This window comes from Zingiber officinale, chromosome 4A, assembly GCF_018446385.1.
Source record: "Zingiber officinale cultivar Zhangliang chromosome 4A, Zo_v1.1, whole genome shotgun sequence".
Lineage (NCBI taxonomy): Eukaryota > Viridiplantae > Streptophyta > Magnoliopsida > Zingiberales > Zingiberaceae > Zingiber > Zingiber officinale.
The window spans coordinates 344,294-368,699 of record NC_055992.1 but is presented as its reverse complement, the minus strand read 5'-3'; the positions used below and the strand labels follow the sequence as shown (position 1 = coordinate 368,699).

Sequence of the window (24,406 nt, the reverse complement as noted above, 5' to 3'; positions counted from 1 at the left end):
TTTTACTACGTCTTTTGGTAAATGTAAAATTATGATAGGCCTTTTGATAAATTTCGTATGTAGCGTATGTGATTTGTTAAATTGCCGAAGGTCGAATAGATCAAATAAAAGTCGGTAAAATTGAATTACCAATACAAAAATTGATTAATTTGATACTGATGAATTAATGTACATGTGCTTTGGAGGCAACCTGGGCAGTCCGCCAAGACCTAAAAGCATTTGATTCGTTCGATCGAGTCGACCATCGGTACGATCGTGCGGCGGGCAACTTCCGTGTCTTACCCGTCCTGCAATGAGCCATCGCATTCGCTCGTTATCATAAACCCTACGATTCGGCGAGTCAGTCAGGTCCCTTCTCGCCCTTCCCCGATCGCAATCGTCTGCCTCGCTGCTGAATTCCACTGCACTCCGACTCTCCTGAGGACGACGGCCATGAGGATTATGTAGCAGGAGCAGCCGTCGGTGATCGCGATGATCGGAGACTCTCCGCTTTCTGGTCTTCTCATTGGACGCGAATATTTCCTAGGCGAAGGCATAGCGCCCCTCGCGGCTACTTCGACCTTGCACTGAGACCCATCTTCCACTTTCTCTTAGGGAATCGAGAAGAGGGGCAAAGGCAAACCCTCTCCAAACCTCAGTCCAGTCTGCAGCTATGAGCGACTCGCGCGAAGGATCCCCCGACTGGTTGCGATTGTTCCAGGTCCTCTTACTTCTCTCGCCACCAAATTCTCTTCACACTATCGCTCATGATTCACGAATAGGTTTGGTTCTTGTTTTCTTGATGAAGGTTAGCGGAAGTGAAATGAAGGTTTTTAAAAATCCGTTTTTTCGTACCATTTTGTTTATTTTGCTTACCTTTTGAATGTTTAAAAGCATAGGTAGACCTTTATGTCACTGTCTCAGAATCTCATAAATTTGTTCGATATTGAGTTAAAATTCATGTATAAGACCCCTGTTAAATGGGAATCAAACACAGTTTTTTGTTTTACGATCGATTACCCTTTGTTTGGGTTTAAGCTGTACCCAGCCAGATTTAACACGTAGGAAAAGTAATATTGAGCTGAATGTTGGAGCCTCTGCTCCTATGCTACTAAGTCTGTGCAAGATTTTAAAAGCATTCAATGCGCATTGGCCGGGATGACAATTATTCTAGTTTGACACGTTGAAAAATTTGAGCAGCCTCCAAGCACGGATGTTGTAACAGTATCTTCTGGGTCTGATTCCTCTCCAGTAAACAACCCCAAAAGGTCTGCTCATGCAAAACATGATCCAAAGGGAAGGAAGAGTGAGCAATATTCCATCAAAATTGATAATGGTGAAGAAAGCCTTCTAATCAAGACTGAGGAACCAACAGATGCAAAACAAGAGCCAAAGGGAAGGAAGAATGAGCGAGATTCCATAAAAAATAATATTGGTGAAGAAAGCCTTCTAATCAAGACTGTGGAACCAACAGATGCAAAACATGAGAATAATCAAATTTTGAGCCAAGGTAAAATTTATATTTATGCACCTAGTAAATGAAACATTGCTTAGGTTCCATCTTATTTTTTGTCTCAATTTTCTACTACTGCTGTTTCATTTAATGTTTAAATTTGATGAATATTTTTTGAGATAGATGCTTTGAGTCCCAATAAGAAGGAACCAATTGAAGAAAGCACACAAGATAAACCTGCAGGATCTTCTGTAAGATCCCACATCCTACCAGTAATTTTGCTCAGCTGAATGATTTCAAGAAATGTTTTCTTTCTTCCCTTTGCCGTCAACATTGCTCACATGACCAAATGTGAATTTGAGTTGCTAGTTAGGTTGTTCCCTTTCTAAACAGCAAATGGTATAGGATTTGATATGCTTGTTGTAATGTATTACTGCTTCTCCTTGTCACTTTTTTTGTTGTTGTTGCCTGCTTGCTTATTATAGTATAATGGATAACTCTTCTGTATTTCAGGTCTCCAGGTTACCTTTAGTGTTCACAGACAAAGTACAACGTTCCAAGGTATTTCTTGTTTTTATTAACATATAGATTATGCAATTAAAAAGGGTTCTATTTCCCTTTAATATATCATATATTACTAGAGTAGAATAACATTTGATCCTTCCAGTTCATGCCTTGCCATTTGGTTAATAGGAAACCTATTCCTGTATGAAAAGTTATTCATGCATTAGTTGTTTAACACTTGAGTCAAGCGTTGGCCAAACAACAGAGTATTTTATTAAATTTTCTCCTCGGATAATTTTTGGTCAGATGTAATTCTTATTGTTTTGTTAATAGTACAATACATGATACTGAGTTCTGTGCAGTAATGTTATTTGTATTTGATAAATTTGTTTTATTGCACTTACTCAGGCACTTGTTGAATGTGATGGGGACTCCATAGATCTTAGAGGAGATGTAGGTGCTGTTGGACGAATTGTAATTTCAAATGGTCCTACTGGGAACAATGAATTGCTCTTAGACCTAAAAGGTTACTTTTATTTAACTCTTCAGAATTTTTATTCTTTCTTTCTTCTCTTCATCATAGTATGGAATCGAATGCAGCTCCATTCCTTTTTTTTCCTATTTTATTTTGTTATTTAAATCTTATTGAGTTTAGTTAACCATTTTCTCGAAGTTATCTATGTGATCTATAACATGTTCATCAGGAGACCATATTTATCTCTGTTTCCTTTTGACTTCTCTTGTAAATATTAATTTGCCATCAACGTTCCTGAAAACAAAAAAAACTTTAGTAACATATTTTTTGTATTTATTAATTATAATTAGCAACATTTGTATAAACATGCAGTATATTATATATGTGGTACTCAACTTTCATATGCTTTGTAAAACTTTAAAATTTTTTTAAAGACATTAACCATTATGCAGCTAGCAAATTTCTTTTAACTTGCTCAATTTGCCTCAGATTTTTATTCTTGTTTTATAAATTGTTTTTGTGAATTTGATACAATATAGATGCTACTGGTTCTTTCAGTTTCTGGATAAAGTTTAAGCATATTGAAGTTGTTGAAATGGTTATCATTAGTAATATTTCCTTTTATGCATTGCTGGAGTAGAATAAGCTATAGGTTTTTTATATGTGTGTTTTGATTATTTTTAATATTTCCATTATTTTTGGATAAACTTTTGTTCTAGTTTTTTTTTTTCCGCTCTTTGCATATATTATACTTCACTAGTTTTTTCCCTACATGTTAATCCATGAAATTCATTTGTTGCTGGCATGAAATTCACCCTTCCTAGCATTTGATATTTTTGTTGCTCTTTGTCACAGGGACTGTATATAAAACAACAATAGTTCCTTCAAGGACATTTTGTGTTGTATGCTGCCCACCCATTTAAAGTTACTTTTATAATTAAAAATAAAAATGCTTTTGAAAGAATTATCTGACTAATTTGTTTGTTTTCCTTTTTTTAGGTCAGCATAGGACAATCAGAAGCAAAGGTTTGTAATCAATGTGTTCCTTAATATGCTTTATTCATTGCAAACAAATATTAGAAGGTTCTCTATTGTGTTTTAAGTTGAATATATTGAAGCTCATTTCTTGTCACTGAATAAGTGTTTTATGAGAATGCCTTGTGTGTTTTCTGGTGTTTGTTAGACAAAAAAATTGGCCATTCAAAAATCTCCACCTGAACTAGAAAGAATACTTCAAATTTGGAGAATTAATTCAGTAATTCTTGTTATGAAAGAATAACACATTTTTCCAAGCCAAGAAGATAATTTCACACAATATCATGTAGCTTGAACTAATTGGTGAGTTGATTTTTCAATTTGACTCGTTATTTGGTCATTCTAGGTCAATGGACAATGGTGATGCCATGAATTTGTTCCAAAATAAGAATAGGGAGATAGAAATACAATAAATAAATATATGACAAATTTCAAAATGTAATAGCAAAAGTATGTGAATTTAAATATGTGTAAATATGTAACACAAAAGAATTAGAAATATTTAGCCAATATAACCTTTTTTTGGCATAATCTAAAATGAATAAAAATAAAAAATTACAATATGTGTGAACGAAGATAATTTGAAAGAATATAAAAATAAATGTAATGCATAAAATAAAAATATTACAGAATGACGCGCAAAAGGCGAGCCAAGCGACACCTCCGCTCGGCCGGGCAGCAGACTCAACAACAGTCGAGTATATCTCTGAAGTGACAGTGGAAGCTTCCGTCGTACGATCCTCTGTCTGACCATGCCGCCTATCAGTGACACTAGCTCTCAAAAGGATATCAAAAGATAGCCTGCTGTGTCTGTTGCTTGGTCGAGTGGAATAGCCGATCGGCCAGAATTCTGCTGTCCACATGCTGTCGCGTCGAGCGGGATAGCCGCTCGGTTGGAAGTCCACTGTCCAAGTGTTGTTTGTTGCCGGGCCGAGCGGGATAGCCGCTTGGTCGGAAGTCCACTGTCCGCATGCTCGGCTGTTGTTGAGTCTGCTGCTCGGCTGAGCCGAGCGGCACCTCGGCTTCTGCGCGTTGTTCTCTCTTGAGCATCGGTTGTTTGAATACTTCCCGTGTCGAGGGCGACGGTGGATCGGATCCTTCCTCCCGGTCGGGGAATGTTTCGCCCGACCGGCTGATACCCTATACGCGTTGACTGTCTTGACTTTGACCTCTTTTAACCTCCACCGTGACAGCAGGGTAGGGCCCCTCATCATTACCGCATCATAAATCAAGTGTCAAGTACTGAATAATTTTCAAGAAATGTATTTTGTTATCAGTACCAATATTGTCAATGGTTCTGGATTGACCCACCCTTTTAATCTCCTAGCGTTGACACAAATTGATGCAGTTTGAAGTTTGAACCATGCTGACATTTTTCAACTGGACCCATCCTTTTCTGCCCTCCCATTTGGTTTGTTTACTTTGAAAAATAAGAATATAATGAATTCATAGAAATTAGGTTTTATTTGACTGTAATTGTCTTAAATGGGGTTTTGTAGGTTTTATGTTTGTATCATTCAAAATGGGTTAAAACGAACGTTGGCATGCCCATACAACAACAATGTGATTGTGTGTGAGAGTGCTTCCATTTATTGATGATGTTGTTACATTTGTGGCTGCTATCCTAAAACTAGATTTTCATCCAAAATTAAAAGCTTATCTAGACAATATTACCTTGGAAGTTGTTTTATGTTATGTGAGTATTTGCTACACAAACATATGGTTTTTGACATTCTTGGTTCGAAGTTTTTGTGGTTTATTGGATATTTTGTTTCAAGTATTCACTTATCCCATGTCTTGACCATCATAAGTAAAACATTTGACTAAGGGATCAAACCTGTAACTTTCAACTATTCTTTTAACAGAGTTTTGTTTGTGCTTTAACATGATAATTTAAATATCATGGTCCATCAGTTCTCACATGTTCCTGTTATAATCATTCAGAATGCAAGAAAAGAGTTTCAGTATAATTTATGACACCTATTTTGAGAAAAGAAAGAACTAAATAAAAGCATCTGGCCCCTACTAATGGTCATGATCTTTTCTCTACCACCTAGTATTTTTGTCCATGGATCTTTATCATTTAATAGTAATAGAGCTGCTTTTGTCTAGATTTATTATAGCCATCCCTTGAGATGCATTTATTTGTATGGGCATTCTAGCTTATGTCACTGAAACCCAGTTATTCTTAATGCAACTCATCAAATAACTTTCTAGAGGATAGGTCCCATTGTTCTGTAATACAAAAGTGATCATCTCGATTCTCTTTATGGACAGATAGAGGCAATCATGAATGATTTTATACAATTGGAACCAAAGTCAAATGTATTTGAAGCTGAGACAATGGTTGAAGGTAAAAGTTATATATTGAATCTTCTCCTATCATGTTGAAAGTTTATTGTGGATGATTGTTAGAGAATCTGTATCCAGAAACATGCTGTTTACAAACTGTTGGGTCGATGCTTCTTAATATCAAGTTTTTTCTTTTTCTTCTGTTTATTCACTATCTCATATTTGATTCTCTCGGAGTGTCTTTGGCATTTAGAAGGTTGTAATAGTCCAAACTTTTAGTTTAGCTTCAAGCTTTACCTTTTCAGTTGGTTCTTATCTAATGCTGCTTTATTTGAGCCCCCATAAAGGTTCTGTTTTTTTTTTCCATTTCATATCTCCATTACAATCCTCTTTCTCTTTGTTATAATAATATAGAAAATTCAGAATAAATAGTTGGATTTGATACTGTTTGATGGTGTTGACGACAAAACTATTTGTAACATATGCTACAATTGCAGTTATCGTTTATCATAATTCTTTCTTTTATTCTACTGAACTTTTAACTTGAAGCTCTATTATTTTGCAGGAACACTTGATGATTTTTCATTTGATTCAGAAGAAGAGGCAGATAAGGTAACAAAACATCCTGTTCATCAAAGTGATCAGACAAATGAAGATGGTGATCATACAGATAAGACCAAGGTAAACTATGACACCACTGAATTCCACTAAGCCAAAATTTGTATTTATACCATTGAAGAATAAGAACATGAAGATATTGTCAAAAAAATTCTATAATTTGAAGCTTTTGTTTAGTGAATAGACAAGAACCTTATGCGGAGAAAGATTGGGGTACATTGGTTTTGCATGTTTATATGCTTACCTCTTTGATAACCCTGGTATTTTAGTTTAGTCTGCTTACTGCCGACTTTCTTCAGATATATGATTTATTATGGCTTAACTAACATACTGTTTTTTTTTTCAAATTGCTAACTGTGTACACCGGCACCACCCTCCTAATGACTTCACTTGGTCATACCATTATGGTCAACCCTTCTATAGGAGAGGTGTTGGTTGCCTCATACAAAAGCAATTTTAAACCGAATTAAACTGACTAATAATGTACACAAGGAAAATATAGAGTATCATAGGACAAAAATGTTAAACTAAGGTTAACCAAAAGGATTTAACTAACCCCTTTGCAATCATCGATTGGTTAAAATAATCCTCTAATTGCTGCCATTGAGCATAACAACAACAATAACTCACAGGAAATGATTCACTCACATTTGATACATGAAAATGAAGGACCATCACTACCAAACACTTATACACAGAGCACGCACAACATCTCTGAAGCTCAAAACGAAGTTATTAAGCATAAAGTGAATTAGTTGCCTTGAAGACCTCTCCGATCTGCTCAAACATTACTTGATTGGTTTCGAAGGACTGTTGATGGCAGTAAACTTTCTTTATGGAGTTCGCGGTTTTCAGTAGACGAAGGAGGTGATGGGATAAAGTTCACTGTGGATCACGAAGGAAATCAAAAACATCTACAACACTTGATACTTTCTGCTTACAACTGGAACCAACACAACAGAAAGGTCTAAAAGATAGAACTCAACGAAAGGGAGAAGCTCATTGGCAAGGAAAGATGAGGGTCACTGCCAGAACAAAACTTCTATGTAGTTGTCACTGAGCAAAAGTCAAGGGATCGATGTAACTTAGGTAGCTGGTGGTGGAAGGAATGTCAGTCATCACTATTTTGTCTCCTGATAATTGCTGACCAAGAGGGTTGCACACAGAACATACCTTGAAGTGGGAGGTGCTGTTAGAGGAAATACACCACAAATTTAAATGAGAATGGGCTGAATTATGACCTTTGTTAGGGTTAGCTCAACCTTACCTGCAGTATGGAGACTTTAAAAAGACACCTAAATAGCGATGTTTACGGTGGCCACAACAAGTACTACCTTGGGAAATGAAAAAGAGGAGAGATTGTGGGATTTAAGAGCACCCTTCGTCGATTTTGATGGGAATGCAAACCAAAGATTGCAAATGATTGTTTCTATTGGGGGCCATAAATTGTTTGAGAGTATTAAGGTTGGAAATGCTTGCAGAGATCATGCAAAGTTTGGATGGCTGTCTAGGTCATGTTCGAAGGATTTGTCACATTGGGAGTGAGCAAAAATGATGGTTTTGCATCGTGGGCTGTGCCAAGGAAAGAAAAAACAAGGGTTTTAATTTACCCATTAAAATTTTCAAATAAGCCCTTGAATTATATATATATATATATATTTCCAGAAATGACTTTAACAATTGGTGTCACCAACACCATGTCATGTGTTGGCACAGCATTGATATTATTTTCTTCTAGTCAGGGTCTGGTGCTCTGCTGAATGAATCTTCAATCCATTTACAATTATGTTATCAGTTGGTTGATTGACTATTTTTTCTGGGACTCCTTCAAAGCATGTGATATTTTGTTCAGTTTTTTTTTTTTTTTTATTTCACATTCCACAGTGAACCTGAGATGGTGACTCCATTTCCTCTAATTTGTTTCACTCAGTTGAGCAGGGCAAATCATAATTAACTCTGAGATTGCATCTGAGTTTCCCCAAACTAGTTCAAGGAGATAATTCTGCCTATTGCTTGCTATTAGTGCGCTTGTTTTTTCTCACAGATATCTTCGTGTGAAAAATTCAGGTTCAATGGAGGTTTCAAATATTGTCATCAATCATACATTGCGTACTAAATTATGAAAACTGAAATATGCTAGAAATCATAACTATTTTTTTGAGAGTTTTTCTTTGTCACTCTTTGGTTGGGTTCTCACTAATATGCCACATCAGTTCCTGTATAGTTTAGTTTAGTTTTTTTGTTCTCCCAGTCAAGATAGAAGTCAAGAAATATTGGTAGCTGGTTAGCAACAGATAAACTTTATAGTATGTACCTTTTGTCTGCTTTATTGACTGAGAAGTAAGCCGCGTATGAATGTTTAGGATTTCTCTAGCATTTCTTTCTATTGCCCGCCAACTTGTGGCAGACATCAAGTTGCCTTAAATTCTTCTCTTTTAATATTTTTTGAAAAATGCCTTTTCTTTATCCTGCACTGTATTCACAATGCTAATGAGTCTTCAATATTTGCAGGGTTCCGTGCGTAAGAAGGCCAAAATGATTACCACACCGGCTAAGAAAGGCGCAAAAAACCCTCAAGTTTCGAAGAGAACAAGAAAGTCAAAAAAATAGATGGTTTGCTAGGTATTCATTACCCATGGTTACAAATCCTTGCCTATTGTCTTCGAATAATCTTTTTTACTACCGTCAGTTATCGCCCAAATTATTAACAACTAGTATAAAAAGAAATTTAAAATTTCTTTCGCCATTCTTCTTTCCATTCTTCTTTGCATATTCTGGCATCACGTGTGTATGCAATGTTTATAAGTTCATGGTATCCTTTTATTTTAATGAGTATTATCATGATTAACAAGTATCAACTTGTAGTCCAACATGATTACAAATCTACAATATGATTTTACTTTACTTTTACTACATGAAGAACATAGTTTGCAATAGTAGTCAATATTATGTTTATTTATTTTTTGTCAAATTTAAATATATAGATTAAATCTGTCTAGGCCGGCTGTGTAATAATATATATATTTTTTTGTCCTGGTCTGGTTGTGGGCAGCTGGGCATGTGTTGGCTCAGCCCCTGGCTATAAGTATTTCCCATGACTTAAGAAAAATGATGTTGTTTCTTGGATTCACTTATGATCAGATTCATTTCCAACAGGAGAAGTGCAAGCAGGCGATGAAGATGAAGATGAAGATGAAGATGAAGAAGGAATGGCAGAAGGGCAAGGAAAAGAAGGGAAGTAGTGAAGGAAGAATTTATCTACCCTTGTTCACCAACTGAAGAAGCCAAGGCTGAGCAAACATGAAAGGATAGAGAAAAAAAAAGTTTATTATCTTGTTTGTGCTTGAAGCACCGCTTGTTTAATTTCTTTCCAGCTAGTAAACATGCCTTGGAAGTGATGGTTAATGAATGTACTTGCTACATGTTTTGCAATTTGATGGTTCAAATATCGACAAACACCTCGACTGAGTAGCTGAGAATCTTTTAATAGGGAAGAATATGGCTGATGGTACGGTAAGAAACTCCTTGAGAATTTCTTTACTTTTCTTTTTGTTATTGTTATAAAATAGCAATGAGATTTAATAAACAAGAGTATATAAATTTTAGATTAATAAGAATCCAACAAATTAAACTAAAATAGAGCTCAATGACAACTAGGCCCCGACCCCGCCTCCACCACACACAAATAAATTCAAACAAATTGCCCCGCCAGATCGGAAAATCATTTTTAATATAATAATATTTAATATTTTCAATATACAGAAAACTTTCATAATATTACAAATTAGTTTTTTCAATATAATATTTTCCTCTAATGTTTAGACATAAATAGATAGAGAGAGATTATATTTGTTTAATGTTTTGAGGTTATATTTGAGTATTTTAAAATGATATATATTATATTTGAATATTTTAAAAGATGATATGAAAATTCAATCCGTGTTTGAGTTTTCACATTTTTTTTTCAAGTTGTTGAGATCTTTAATTTTTGCATTTTCTTAAAAAATTAAATTATATCCATAATAAAATTTAAATATGTAATATAAAGTTAGTTAAATATATCTATAAGTTTTAAAATAAAAACATTATTTCACCTAATTACGTCTTAATTGATTAGCGACCAAGTATATATATCATTAATGCATGCGTATATTGCTTAGATAATTTTTTTTCTTGGCATGATCCATCTAACCCGACCACGCGAATGTTGGTGCAACATGAGACCATTTAATAGGAAATGGAAATGGTTTAGTTCTCGATTGAGATGTGTGAATGAAAACGTTGATAAGCTAGAATTAGGGTTTACACGACTAAAGTTAGGGGAATGATTAAAATGGATGTGACCTAGCTAACTTGGTCGCTATCAAATTTACAACTAGTAACTTTTAACAGTTCTATGTACTTTAAAATTAATTAATTTGCTGTTATATAACATCTTTAAAATTTATCATGTTTATTAATGTGATTTGCCATATTTTTGAGTATATAATATACATGTTAACCGGGGGGGGGGGAATACGCCCTCCGAGTTTGGTTTGGTGCATGGGAAATAAATCAATTCTTCACAGGAGCCATTACTGCCATCGCCATTCGAGGAAGCTCTGCATGCCTGTAAATCATCATGACAGTTATTATATGAGCTCATATGTCTATGATCTCGAGATAAATACCTCTGATATAATCATTATTTTAAAAATTAATAATTATCCATAATTTATTTTCTCTATATTAATCCTCGGATAAATTGATGGAAACGCTAGGGATAAATGTATTAACCTTTTGCCATCATATGCCTGTCATCTCTTTCTTGAGGAGCCATTACTATCATCATCATCCAGAGAAGAGAAGGAGAACTTATCCCTAGGAAAAAAAATAAGTTTAAGTCTAGGTATAGGTTAATTTTCAATGATGATTTAGTTGGTGGAGACTAAACGCATGTAAGAAAGATGAAGAACATGTCAGCTAGTTTGTTGTGGTGGTAATTATGATCGTCGATTTTGTATAGAAGATTGGGGTGCAATTAAAGAAGAGTGACGTAACTATAAATAAATTGATATTTCAGCCAACTAGGGACTTAGCCGGGGGAGCCAACTAGGAATTTTATATCGAGAGAATAAAATGTATGTGTTTATGTTGAGGGGAGGCGATCGTATCGTTGCCTGCCATTCATCTCTCTTTCATCCCCTATTCCTATACCTCATACATTTTTTATACTTAAAAATTGGGATATAGGAATAGGAGTGAAAGAGAGACGAATGAGAGGCAATGACATGGTCGTCTCCTCTCAACGTAAATATGTATATTTTATCCCTTGATATAAAATTTCTAGCTCTGTCCCTGCGGCCAACATGTGAGCTTGTTGAGGAGGAGTCATTACTGCCATCACCACCTTTCAGGAAAGCTCTACATGCTTGCAAATCATCATGACAGTTACTAGACTCATATATTTCTCAAATAGCTCATATGTTGATTGAAATATTAATTCATTTCTAGTTAGGTCACTCTTCTTTAATTATTACATCCCAATCTTTTATACAATTGATTATCATAATTACCACCACGACAGACTAGCTGACTGTTGGGGTTCAATCAAAGTCTCATATTGGAAAGATTTGGTAAAGATTATGGGGTTAAATGATGCATAATATCTCCATTGACATGAGACATTTTGGGGAGAACCTAAGAGCAAAGTCATGAGGGTCTAGGCCCAAAGTGGACAATATCATGCCATTGTGGAGATATGTGAACATCCTTTGGGCACAACAAATGATATCAGAGCCATGATTCAGACCAGATGCTATGTGGGGCGGCCTTAAACGAAGTTGAAGGTAAGCCTGAAGTAGGTTAGGATGACCGGATGCTTGTGGGAAAGGTCCCGAAGTATGTCAGGGTGACCAGATACTCACGGGGAGGTTCAGAGTAGGTCAGGATAATTAGATGCTTGCAGGGAGGCTTGGAGCAGGTCAGGGTGATTGGATACTCGCGGGGAGGCCAGTAGGTTAGGGTGACCGAATGCTCACAGGGAGGCTTGGAGTAGGTCAAGATGACCGGGTGCAAATGCTTGCGGGGAAGCCCAGAGCAGATCAAGATGACCAGATGCTCACGGGGAGGTCCGGACTATGAGAGTAATTGTGGTCCTTCATTTGAGAAGAGGATTGTTGGGGTTCAATCAAAGTTCCACATTGGAAAGATTTGATAAAGATCATGGATTAAAAGGATGTATAATATCTCCATTGGCATGAGACCTTTTGGGGAGAGTCCAAGAGCAAAGTCATGACGGCTTAGACCAAAAGTGGATAATATCATGCCATTATGGAGATATGTGGATATCCTTTGGGCACAACACTGACATATTTTTCATTTCTCTTACATAGGTCTAATCTCCAATAATTGGGGTTCGGGTCGAGGCTGAGGTAGTTGTAGATATTGACCACAAACAGAGAGTCATTGGAGTGCATTAAGCGCACCATGTCCACCATAAGGCCGTGTATGTTGAACCGGAAGTCTCCAGATGACGGCACTGAGTTGTTGGATGGGGAGTTGTAGACATCGGCATTAAGGGGAGCAGTGACCTTGATTTGGTCTTTGACGCTGGCCTCATTGAGAGCTGTTTGGATGTTCTTCAATGTTGAGAACGTTGTCTTCATGAACGTTGCCTCATTGAGACTCGTTTCCAACAACAACATACTTAAAGAATTACAAAGTGAGGAGCTAGTTGTTGGGGATGGCGATCGTGACCTCGATATCAGTGCCGATGAAGGTGCTGAGCACCCATTCATTGGCATCGAACAGCTTAACCTTCTTGATCCCATTGGCCTAGATCGTTTACACGAGGTGGAAGGGAGCATGGGGCGGGACATGGTGGTGCCATAGTTGATAGCAAGGCTAGGGACGAGTGAGGAGGCTAAGGCCAGTGCGGTCACGGCCACCGTGAGGTATGCCCACATCACGGTCGCGGGGATGTCCATGGCGTGGAACGAAATTAGAAGCGGGCAGAATAAAAATGACGAATGGGTAGGTTTAAAAGAAGGCGGTGGCGCAGAACAGGGGCGTCCTTGACTTTTTTTTTATCCTTTATCGACTTTTTTTATCCTTTATCTTAATAGCAACAATAGTCCCCTTTGAACCTCTCCGACTTCATCTCCATTATGAACATCCTGCTCCTCACTGGATTCTTTTGGAGACCTATTATCATTATCATCTATTACTATCTTTTTCCAACTATAGTCCACCAACTTCGTCATTGATGGTGTTCGCCTCCCTTCGTCACAGTCTGATCCGTTCTTACGTTTCTTATTGAACTTCTTCCCCTGATAAAGCTCATCTATACAAGGCATGAAATTAATGGTGGTTACACTGGCATCCCCTTCTACTAATAAGTCTAATTTGCACTGAGTTTGGTCGGACCAAGTATTCAATTTGTCCGATCAAATCATAGGTCCGATTGACTAGATTACTTAGCCGAAATAGTTAATCACGTTAGCTCTGAGCGATAAAGAGGACCTTGCTCTGGATGGCACTGACTCAGCTCAGAGTTTCATCAATATTGAGGGACTCGGGATCCAACCGACCCAAGAGTCCGATTAGGACGATAATATGCATTGGTCCTGGGTGTTAACCCCTTCTTAATTTTAACTACCATATCAACCTATCTCTTTAACTTTGACCCGATTAAGAGCCCCACCTTATTTACTGTATCAACACCGATTAAATCCTTGTGTTACTTTCTTTTTATACACTTGGTAGAACATAAGCCTACACTACAACCACGTCAATGGATAATTCAATATTGGTCAGGAAGAAGTATAGTGGTACAAGGTATATCATGAACAGTGAAAACTACCTATATTGCTGAACTCTCCGCAGTAGAGTAGTTAATTGGGGGCCAATCGAGAATATCGTCACCAGTTGTCTGCCTGTCTACAAAGAATTCACACCCGTCTTCCACGAATCACCTTAAGGTTCATCCAAATACTTCTAACTCGCTAGCAAAAGAAATGAGATTATTGTTTGAGTTCATGGTGTTCTGAATTGATTTATTCGATAGATGAATCAAAATATATAGTTTAAATGGAACCAGAAAGTATGGGAGTTTATCTCAAGAACTCGATCGACCTCCTTGTCGGTCGGACCCAGAGGTCTCCACCCCCACCCTCCGATCTCTTGGTCCGGGGCAGACCGCAGCAAATCGCAGAGCTAACCCTGGTCCGGCAAGTCCACCATCTCCTTGCTCTGCTCCATGTCCTACAGGTCCAGCGATAGCCCCTCGTGCATGCACAGGATCTTGTCATCGATGAGTGGCCCCATCGGGAGGCAGCTGAAGCAGTCGGTGAAGTGGCGCCAGAGCTGGACACCGAATCGTTGCGTGCACCCGTCGTAGAACCCGTAGATCCGGTTGATGGAGGCACACTCATGGTTGCTCCCTGCAGGAAGAAGTTGTCCGGGTACTTGAAATCTACATATCGTTTCCATGCTCTACTTCCCTGATCCACGTAGTCGCCTAGGAACAAGTCGTTCGGGTCGACGATACTCTAACATCCGCAACAGGTTCGAGAACTACCCATGCACATCCCCTGATCTTCACAGGAGTTGTCCTGGAATATAACACAACCCTGAGATCCCCTGCGTGGCCTCTCGACCCAGATAACTAGCATTCCCCACAAAGAGAGAGCTTCGTGCTTGTTTCAGGAGCAAACTAAATAGCAGTGGGACTGCAGAGGAAGGGAGAAGAAGACAAGAAGGTGGATGGAAAAATAAAGAGGAAGAGATGACTGACTAGTCAAAGAAAATTAATTAGCAATGCAACCTAGTTCTAGTTAATAATGAGTTCTGTTCTCATGGTGGAAAAAGGTAAATACGTTCGCCCCCAGCACTCCGCCAACTCATCCCAGGGTCAACACGGAGGAGGTAAATCACGGGCGGCTACTAGCCTTTGGAATAGTGACTAGCATATAAGGGAGACATTTACCTCGACTTTACCGAGATTTGAACCCCAGATCTCATGATGGCAACACCTCATGCGCTAGTCACTAGACCGTCCCGAGAGAACATAATGAGTTCTGTCCTCGATCAATACGAAGAGAGAGAGAGAGAGAGAGAGAGAGAGAGAGAGAGTCGAAGTAGAAGAAGCGATCGCGAGAAGATGTGTCGAAGCATTAATTCCATAAGATTCCTTTCTTTTACTCTTCGACCGTCCTCATTCAATGTTACGTTGTTGGCTTGGACGACGACAATCGAGAACTCCCCGCTAACATGACGCCCAATGCTCTTGTTGATGCACGACCTCCATCTCACAAGAAAAGCTAATCTTGTGCTCTTGAGGGAGAAATAAAGAATTGAAGATCCTAATGTCCTGCAAAGTTTTGTTGATTGTATGAGCTCCCTAGCTAGTTCATATGAGTTAGATAGATAGAACAGAGATCTGGACACCATATTATGTTCCACCCTTCCAAGGTCCTTGATATTAGTTAGTGTAAGTAACCATATCAGTGTTCCTAAATATTCACCTTTATTAATGTGATTTGCCACATCTTAACGTCCATGTAAATATGTGTATATAATATATCAATAGAGGCCTTGGTATGATGATGAGGAATAAGATATCTTTTAAATAATTAGAGTTCAATTTTCATATAGGGTACATCTGTGACGATAAAATTATTGGTGATATTGGGTCGCAATGTCACGATCCATCATACTTTTTGGTTTTATTTAGTAGATGGAATGTGGATTCAACTGTCCATCCCGAAATTAATCGGCTTATAAGAGTTTAAAAAAATATAATAATAATAATAATAATGGAGGGAAAGTATATAATACATTTAGCAATTAATCCCTGAAAAACAAAATAGTGATTGATATGGTGCATAGCGGTGGGGTCCGATAAAGTCGTGCAGTCAAAAGTCAAGGGGACGTGGTAGTCAGAAGTCAAGGGGACGTGACAGTCAGAAGTCAAGGGGACGTGACAGTCAGAGGTCAAGGCGACGTGACAGTCAGCAGTTAGGGAAAGAAGAGGTAGGACCGTCTGAAAATATCAGCGACATGATTCTCGATCAGATTCTCACAGACAAGGACCCAAGATTTGACACACACAAGTTTGAAACATGGTGGGCAGTTAGGGTGATGCCTGACATGCTCCGACTGGTCGGATTTCCACAGCTCGACTATATCCAGGCCTGGTCCTTCTAGTAGGCAAACTACCGACCATCTCGAGCTTCTCCTAATCATACCCAGCCGGGACAGAGGGTGCTACACGACAACAAGGTCAGGGAATTGTAACCGTCTATCAAAGAATAACTACTATATGTTAGGGAATATTCCAACGGTCCGTGGTCATCTGCGAATAGAACCTTCTCCCAGTCCACAAAAGGGTGCCACGCATCCTCCATCACTAGATATGTACTGACACCCGACATTCCCTTACATCAGTCAGGTTCCAGAGATACACACTGTCATATAAAAAGGGAGGTCCTCCCCCTTCCGTATGTACGCTCTCTCGCACATTCACACTTGTCTTCTACTATTCTTTCTCCTTTATATACTGTTCTTCTGGGAAAAAAGTACCTGACTTGAGCGTCAGAGGATTTCCTCCGAGGACTTTTTCCCTGGTTTCTGGCCTCTAACGTTCTGGGTGCTTGTCTGAGTATGCGCAAAGCTCAAGTACCGCCGGTTCAGTTATCGTCGTCCGTCAGCACCACGTGGAGGTCCGTTCTTGTAGGCACATAAGATAAGGGTGTTCTAGTCGCCTTTCCGTCAACGCCAGCAATAGTTCATCCAGTCTTTATCTTACTCAGATTCCGGACAGGATCAGTTATAGAAGTGAAATTTTTGTATTTTTCTTCAGAAAAAAATTGCTTTGAAGATTGATTATAGGTGGTTAAAGAATTTTGAAAACAAATTAATAAGAGAAAAGAGATGGATTGGTTAGTTTAATTGAAAACTAGCCAACTATCTAGTTGTATATTGATTGGCATTGCTAGGAACACATTAGTTTATTTGCTATGATGTACGCATCACCTTACACATCAAGTGACTAAGCTAAATAAAGAGGGAAGCGTTTTTTTTAATCGATGAGAATGCTGACTAAGATGAGCTGAATAATTAACTAACTAGATTCTTTATCGGATGAAAAGTTGAACTAGATTGATTATCAGAGAAAATTTTGGCTAGATATTCGTTTAAAGGGTTTGAAATCTATGCTGGATTCTATAATTAACCTATTTTTTAAATGTTAGATTTAAGTTTGGACCCATGACAATTTTTAATTGAAAGACACTTCGTTTTAGGATGGAATATATATATAAAAAAAGAATGATGAGTTCTTGAAATTTGGATTTACTGAACCCAACCTCAGTTGTGGTGGTGCCTTTTGTTTGTAGCAAGCAAGAAAAGTGTAACTTCAATTTAGGACTATAAATAAACTCAACGTTTTTAAATAAATTTCTTTTATATTAGTTCAATCATAAAAGAATATATAAAATAAATAAATGTGAACACTAATCAACTTGATATGTTAATATTCATAATCAATTAACAGCTATAAAGACAAGATTTTTGTGATTTGTGAAGGAATATAGTGAAGAGTTAGATTTGAAGTACTTGAGCACCAAGTTGATGTGATATAACGGCGGCGAGGAGTACATCAAGGTACTCTAGAACAAGAACCCAACGATTTCAAATTTTCAAATGCAGAAGTTGCAAAATGATAATTCAAAGAAGCCCTACATATCAAGAATGCCCCAAGTCCATGAATACGTAAACTAGTATTTGGCATTCATGACCAAGTACTTGAAGACGACTTTCCTTTAAATAATTAAACAAGATATAAAGGCTCCAGAAAACTGCATTTTCACAAGGTTTCTTTTTAATAAACATAAAAGAAGTGCGCTCCATGGCCTCCACGTTGTGGCTTTTCCCATATAATGTTTGCTCTGGCATGAAATAATCTCTCTTCCTCATGTTGTCTTGCCCTGGCTTTTCTGTTGTTCCTTTCTGGAGTAACTCCCTGTTGCAATAAGCTACTGCAAACCTAACCAACCAAATTATCAAGTTATTAAACCAACAACTGAATGAAACTTTCTCCAAATCATTTTTTCTGCTTATAAAAAAGCATATCAACTTTGACCTTTCAAAACACTGCAGACAATCGACAAGAAGTCTTAAAAAAGATTCACTTCAAAATCTAATCCCTGCCCACTACTTTGCTATTTAACCATTTCAATAATTATAAGCACTTAGAAGCTCAAAGATTACCCTCAAACTTTGCCTTCCTGAGGTGCATTAGCCCCAGGTCATGAAATCACTGGCTTTCTTCTTTAATTGCCTGCTGGAGAAGGGGTAGATTCCTCATGGACCTGCCTGCGAAAGCAGAAATTGGATCACACGAGCCAAGCATGAAAAATCAGAATCAAGTCATATAATTGATGTCATTGACAACTTACACAGCATAAGTTTGGGGATTATACTAAGAAAAAGCATGGAGCTAAGTTCAAATAATACAATCAAATATCCATCTAGACAGGTTAGTGGACATGGGTTTATCTCTCTGTTGATCAAACGACACAAGCACAGGGAATCACAAATGAAGAATAAAACGTCTTACACTCACCTTCATCCTAGGTTGTTTATCTACATTCATCTTTTGCACCTGGTATCTGATTTTCTTAGAGAAAAGCCTGCTCCTCCGCTTCTCTTTGTACTTCGTTACACTTGTTTCCCTTCCCCCACTGGCATCAGGAAGAAGGTCGAGGTCCGCCAACTTAGCCTGCAAAAAATGCACACCATAATGCCAAACAAAGACATTATTTCACCAAATAACCAATAACTCTTTTCTCTTCATGTCAAGTCCTTAACAAGCAAATGATGAAGTTCATAATTCTTAACTTTGGTCATTCCATGAGTTTGCAACTTCCAAACAGTTGCAATGTCTTGCAGATCAAATAGTGATAATTATCATATTAGCTCTAGCTTAGATTTTAGCATATGCCTCAAATTGTGTAAGGTGCTTTTGCTTAAAGTTCTAGAATCAGCAATGAGCAATACAGTGTTTAAATTTTTTGCCTTTTCCACTTTAATTACACTTCACCATTTTCCCCTTTTATCTTTGCTTTTCTTCCCCACCCTCCTACTTTCTTCCTTTTTCCTAGGAGTTAAAACCATAAAGAAAAAAAGGGTGTAATTTGTGATCATTTATGCTTCTTCTTAAGGTGAAGTAAAGCATTTACCAGAGCGTTGGCAGACGACTCCGGTGAGCCAGCCCCATCGAGGAACATGGAGCTGCGGTCTGACCATTCCTTAAGCACCTCCTCATGATTCAGTTTGAGCCCCAAACTAGCCTTCAATTTCCCTTTTGGAGTATCAGTAGAAACTGTTCTATTTGTAATCTTCTTGCAGCACATTTTCTCCTTCTCTACCTTCTTTTTCTTCTTCTTCTCCGATGCTGCCTTTGATGCTGGAGTCTTAAAGTTCGGTACAATATTTTGCACTGGCACCGTAGGAGTCCGCCACCACTCGCAGTCGTCCTGGGCCTTCAGTGCCCACTGCAAGTTCTGCTCGAGCCCTAGCCCGAACCCAAGCTCGATCTTATCAGTATGGCTGCCGTTGATTCTACATCCGATGAGGCTACGAAGAAGGGGATTGATAGAGGAACTACCACAGAGAAGTCCACCACTGTTGTCCTGCTCGGAAGGGATGCTGACGCTGAGGTTGCCCATGATGCTGTCGATGCCTTCCTCAACCTCCTCCTCGAGGATGGACTCCGCATCAAAGTCATCGTCGAATGGTTGAGGTGAATTAGGCTCAAAGGAGCAGGTGGCACTGCTGCTCGCTGGGCTCCTGCAGTCCTTGTCGGTCGTAAACCTGTTCTTGAACTCGATCTGGGCGGCGGCGGCGGGCTCCTCCAGATGGGGCTTGCGGAGGAGGAATGCGGCGTCGAAGAGCACGGGAAGGGGTGGGAGGAGGAGGTCGTCGGATGGTTCTGGGAAAGAGAAGTGCCTCACCGAGCTCTTGGAAAGCTTTTTGAGGCCCGTAGTGGAGAAGACGTTGGGGTAGATAGTGGAGAGGAGGGCGGCAGCCTCGTTGTAGGTCTGGTTGAGCCGCTTCCTGGGCGCCCTCGCCTTCTTGATGGAGATTGCGAGCGCCGAGTTGCTCGATTCGGAGAGCGTGGAGGAAGGCGAGGAGGTGTGCGAGGAGCGGGACGACGTCGGTGGCGGGGGCTTCACCAGGTCGAGGTCGAAGCCGTAGGTCCGGCCGCCGCCGCCGCCGCCGCTGAGGCACGATGACATCGCCGCCTCCTACGCCTCAAATTTCAGATATGTTTAATAGAAACCAATCAGAAATCTTAAACCTTTAAGAAATTGCCCTATGGAGACGATCCAAATCCAAGCGGAGAAAAGGGAACGAAGAGAAAAAAAAAAAATGGTAAGCAATAAAAAACCCTAAACCCCACACTGGAAAGCGAATCCAAGGAGTTGACTCGACTCAGGAACCCAAAAAGGGAGAAGAGTATCTCCGGAATCCAGATTCGAAACTGAGCAAGAGATCGAAGACGAAGATTGAATCGCCAGATGAAAATTCAATCTTTCAGAAGGAAGAAGAAACAAGAAGAACAGCCAGTGGAATCGAGGCCGAAAAGTTCCAAATTTTTTATTCCGATGATTCCAAAGCTGCAACTTTCCATTCAAAAACAGAGAAAATCAAGGCACAAAACACACAGACACACTCACTTGCTTTTTCACCTAATGCTTCGGGATGGAAACCTAAACCTTCTCCATCAAATTAGATCCAACGATCATCAGTCCATCGCGATGGTTGAAGGAAAAAAAAATTAAATTAAGTTTTTTTTAAAAAAAAAAGAAAGGGCAAAGGGCAAAGGGTCTGACTCAGGTTCGAATCTAATTTTATATTCTCTATTCATCACACATAAGATCTCCGACGTTAAAAGATGAGATATTTTTTATAATTATAATTTTTCTTTTTTCTATGAACTATTATAATTCAATCAAAATATATTAAAATTAACATTCTATTAAATATATATATATATATATATATATATATATATATATAATTTTAAAAATAACTTAAACATCTATATAATCTTCTAATAAAGACCGTATCATTTTTTGTGATCCAAGGGATAATCCTTTTGTATGTATTAGTGGGGATTAGAGCCGTCAATTTAGGTTGAGCTCGTCGAGTTGACCCGTCCTGTCAAATAATTTAAGCAGATTATGTTGGAATTTTATCAACCTAAGTCCGCCGTGGGCCAACTCGTCTAGGTCCGCGACCTGCGTGGGTCGACCCGCTCGGGCTTGGGTTGGGCCACGGGTTGAAAAACACAGGTAAGCTAAATTTTAGGTCAATTTATTATCTTTCTTTGTTATAATTTTGAAATAAAAATAGTACTTTTCATCCAACATAAGTACTCATTTGTGTTCATTTATATCTAAAATACATGTTTATGTATACATTTAATTGTAGAAAATTTTTTCGAAATAAAATGGTAAAGATATGAAATATTTTTTAATTTTTTTAAAAATTTTTGATGGGCCCGTGGGTTGGCCCGTCAAACCCGCAACTCGCCTTAGAATGAATTGGGTTGGAAATTTCCCAACCCATCAAGTTGGCGGGTTGACCCGTCCCTCCTCGCCAAATGGTTAGCTCGTCACGGGCCGACCCGCCCCGTCATGGGTTGGCCCGTCTGACAGTTCTAGTGGGGATGAATGATTCCCATCTATTTTATAAGTGGAGATTATCTATCCCACCAATAGATACAAAAAGATCATCCCTTGGATCGCAAAAAGCGTCCGAGAATCCGTTCTCCTTCTAATATCAACAAAAATAATAAATTAATTTTAAAAAAAAAGAAAACCTTTTTTAATATATGAATATATTTTATTTAATCGAATAGTTAGAGGATTGAATATCGAATTCGTAATCACGAGAAGAAGCGTTGACATCCGCTGCGCCATTGGACCACGCTCTCTCCTCACCGCCCTCCTCCTCCTACTCCATTAGCGGTCTGTTGCTCTTCGTTCTGAGCTTTTTTCCTCTCGATCCGTTCTGCCGATGATTTCATCGTCATCGCTGCAAATTAATCTCTTGCGTTGACTGACTGACTGGCCCAATGTACCAGGCCTAAATGCTGTTACTTATGCAGAGTCAAAAAGCAAATTGAATGTGTAATCCTTTCAACAAGAATTTATTGTTGTTGTTTTTTTTTTGTTCAACTCCAAGCTCCAACTCCTTGATCCTTCATGAGCATCGAGTACCATAACGACCCAGCCTTGATCCTTCATGAGGAGGAGCTAGTTTGTTAGCTGTATGCAGTTGACAACTTTTCTTGGCCAGCACTGATATCGCGTGGTTCACTTTCATTTGTAGGATTAGGAATCAAGTCCTTTCGATATCGCCAAACTCTCCATCAATTTTTGTGCTCGATCGACTACATATAACTATAAAATTTAATATATTTTTAGTAAATCATTTTTAGATGATTTTAAGGTGGCTTTGATTAAATGATAGGAATGATTATGTGTATGAGTTTAATAGTAAAATAGAATGAAAATGAGAATAGAAATGAAACTCACCTAATTATGTGAGTTTAGTAGATTTCTATAAATCTAGAAATTATTTTTAAATTGTCATTCCTAAATTCACAATCCAAATATTATTTTTTACCATCATTCCATTCCCTCATTTTCAAATTCATCAACCAAACATCTCCTAAATCTTTAATGAATTATCAAACCCTACATCCCCTAAGGTACAAGAGAGCCCTTAATTTGATGTTGATTAGTAAATGCATGGGCCGACCAGTCGATGGGGACAACTGGAGAAGCCTCCCCCACACTCCATCTCCATATATGACATATATGAATCATGAAGCTTGTGGGGCCGGGGCCAGGGGATGCTAGGATGACGATTCCACCTTTTACCAATGTATGAATCACGAAACAAGCAGGAAATGAGTTTTAATAAATAGTATACTTTCAACAATAAAACGAGGCATTCAAATAAGTAAAGCAGGCCCCATCCAGCCACCTGCCCTTTTGCATTGCGTTGCATTTTTGTCCTTTTTTTGATTTTCGTATTTTTTTAGATAATATATAACAAAAACCTTTAATCTTTTAGAAACTGACAACAACTTTTAGTTTTAGGCTCTAATTAACGCGGACTAAGAATGGAAATTAGAAATTGTGGAAAACTATAAGTAGAAGATGGCGAAGGGGAATATATATAAAAGAATGAAAGGAAAGGGAAATAAATTCTTTGCCGGAGAGGAGTCCAAATATTTATTAAGAGAAATTTATTTATTGATTTGTAATTCAATCCTTAAATATCCAGAAATTAAAAAATTCACTCCTTTACACCATTTCCTCAGCGGTTTATTTGGGATAATTCTTAGTTTTAACTTAAACCATTTTATGAAAGGTTGAATGTGTTAGTTCCTCCATGCATATGTGAATGTTGGATTCGGAATATTTTTGGAATGGTTCGTGGTGGAAGATATATCCACACTCAACGGACCTTCTTCGAGCAAGAGACAAAATCTAGCCAAGATTTGTTTCTCATATGATTACCTTTAACCTTATGCATGCGGCAGAAATTATGATCATGTATAGCTGATAAACTAAGTATGATTTTAATTTCTTAGGTTACTAACAACATTTCACCTGTTGAAATTTGGTTTCAATAATAACTATAATATTTTTTTATGAATTGAGATAATCATTTAATATGATCTCATTGATTTAAAGATTTTAATAATTCTATCACTAACTTATATTTTAAGTAAAATATCACACGCTTTTAACTTTAACTTTGTAATAACTCTATCACATTAATTATATTCTTGCCTTTACAAATTAAATGACATTCTTTTATGAATATGACACCGTGCCATATGTTAATTGAAAGATCTTAAACATAATTAAAACTCTAAGAAGAATTTATTTAATTTTATCAATTTTTTTTTGACAAATTTATTGTAAAATTAAAAGTATATGAGGTATTAGCTAAAAGTGAAAGTTCCTTATACATCGATCAAG

General features: G+C 38.0%; 2 protein-coding genes and 1 pseudogene across 7 annotated transcripts; 1 reads left to right on the top strand and 2 right to left on the bottom strand.

Annotated features, from left to right (window-relative positions):
• The first annotated feature begins 313 nt into the window (after window positions 1–313).
• LOC121969148 (DNA-binding protein BIN4-like) lies at window positions 314–9,812 on the top strand. 2 transcript variants are annotated; one of them, XM_042519083.1, is made up of 12 exons: window positions 314–496; window positions 595–700; window positions 1,180–1,489; window positions 1,616–1,683; window positions 1,946–1,993; window positions 2,345–2,462; window positions 3,267–3,313; window positions 3,411–3,437; window positions 5,724–5,799; window positions 6,304–6,419; window positions 8,868–8,978; window positions 9,513–9,812. In XM_042519083.1, exons 2-11 carry the CDS (start codon window positions 653–655, stop codon window positions 8,964–8,966), a joined length of 957 nt encoding a protein of 318 aa, XP_042375017.1. In that variant the 5' UTR covers window positions 314–496; window positions 595–652; the 3' UTR covers window positions 8,967–8,978; window positions 9,513–9,812. The 2 variants fall into 2 exon arrangements, with proteins under 2 accessions (XP_042375017.1, XP_042375016.1); XM_042519082.1 differs by having other exon boundaries at window positions 314–700.
• A 3,638-nt stretch (window positions 9,813–13,450) lies between these two features.
• Window positions 13,451–16,771, bottom strand: LOC121969080 (annotated as a pseudogene).
• Window positions 16,772–18,034: 1,263 nt separating this feature from the next.
• LOC121969146 (protein CHLOROPLAST IMPORT APPARATUS 2-like) lies at window positions 18,035–21,118 on the bottom strand. Of its 5 annotated transcripts, none has more exons than XR_006108503.1 (5): window positions 21,080–21,118; window positions 19,580–20,647; window positions 18,964–19,119; window positions 18,609–18,709; window positions 18,035–18,384 (listed from the first exon to the last, which is right to left on the bottom strand). XR_006108503.1 is itself a non-coding variant. In XM_042519081.1 (3 exons), exons 1-3 carry the CDS (start codon window positions 20,636–20,638, stop codon window positions 18,655–18,657), a joined length of 1,278 nt encoding a protein of 425 aa, XP_042375015.1. In that variant the 5' UTR covers window positions 20,639–21,068. The 5 variants fall into 5 exon arrangements, 1 of the variants encoding a protein (XP_042375015.1); XR_006108505.1 differs by lacking the exon at window positions 21,080–21,118 and having other exon boundaries at window positions 19,580–19,914; window positions 20,008–21,067; XR_006108504.1 differs by lacking the exon at window positions 21,080–21,118 and having other exon boundaries at window positions 18,609–18,713; window positions 19,580–21,067.
• Window positions 21,119–24,406: the final 3,288 nt, after the last annotated feature.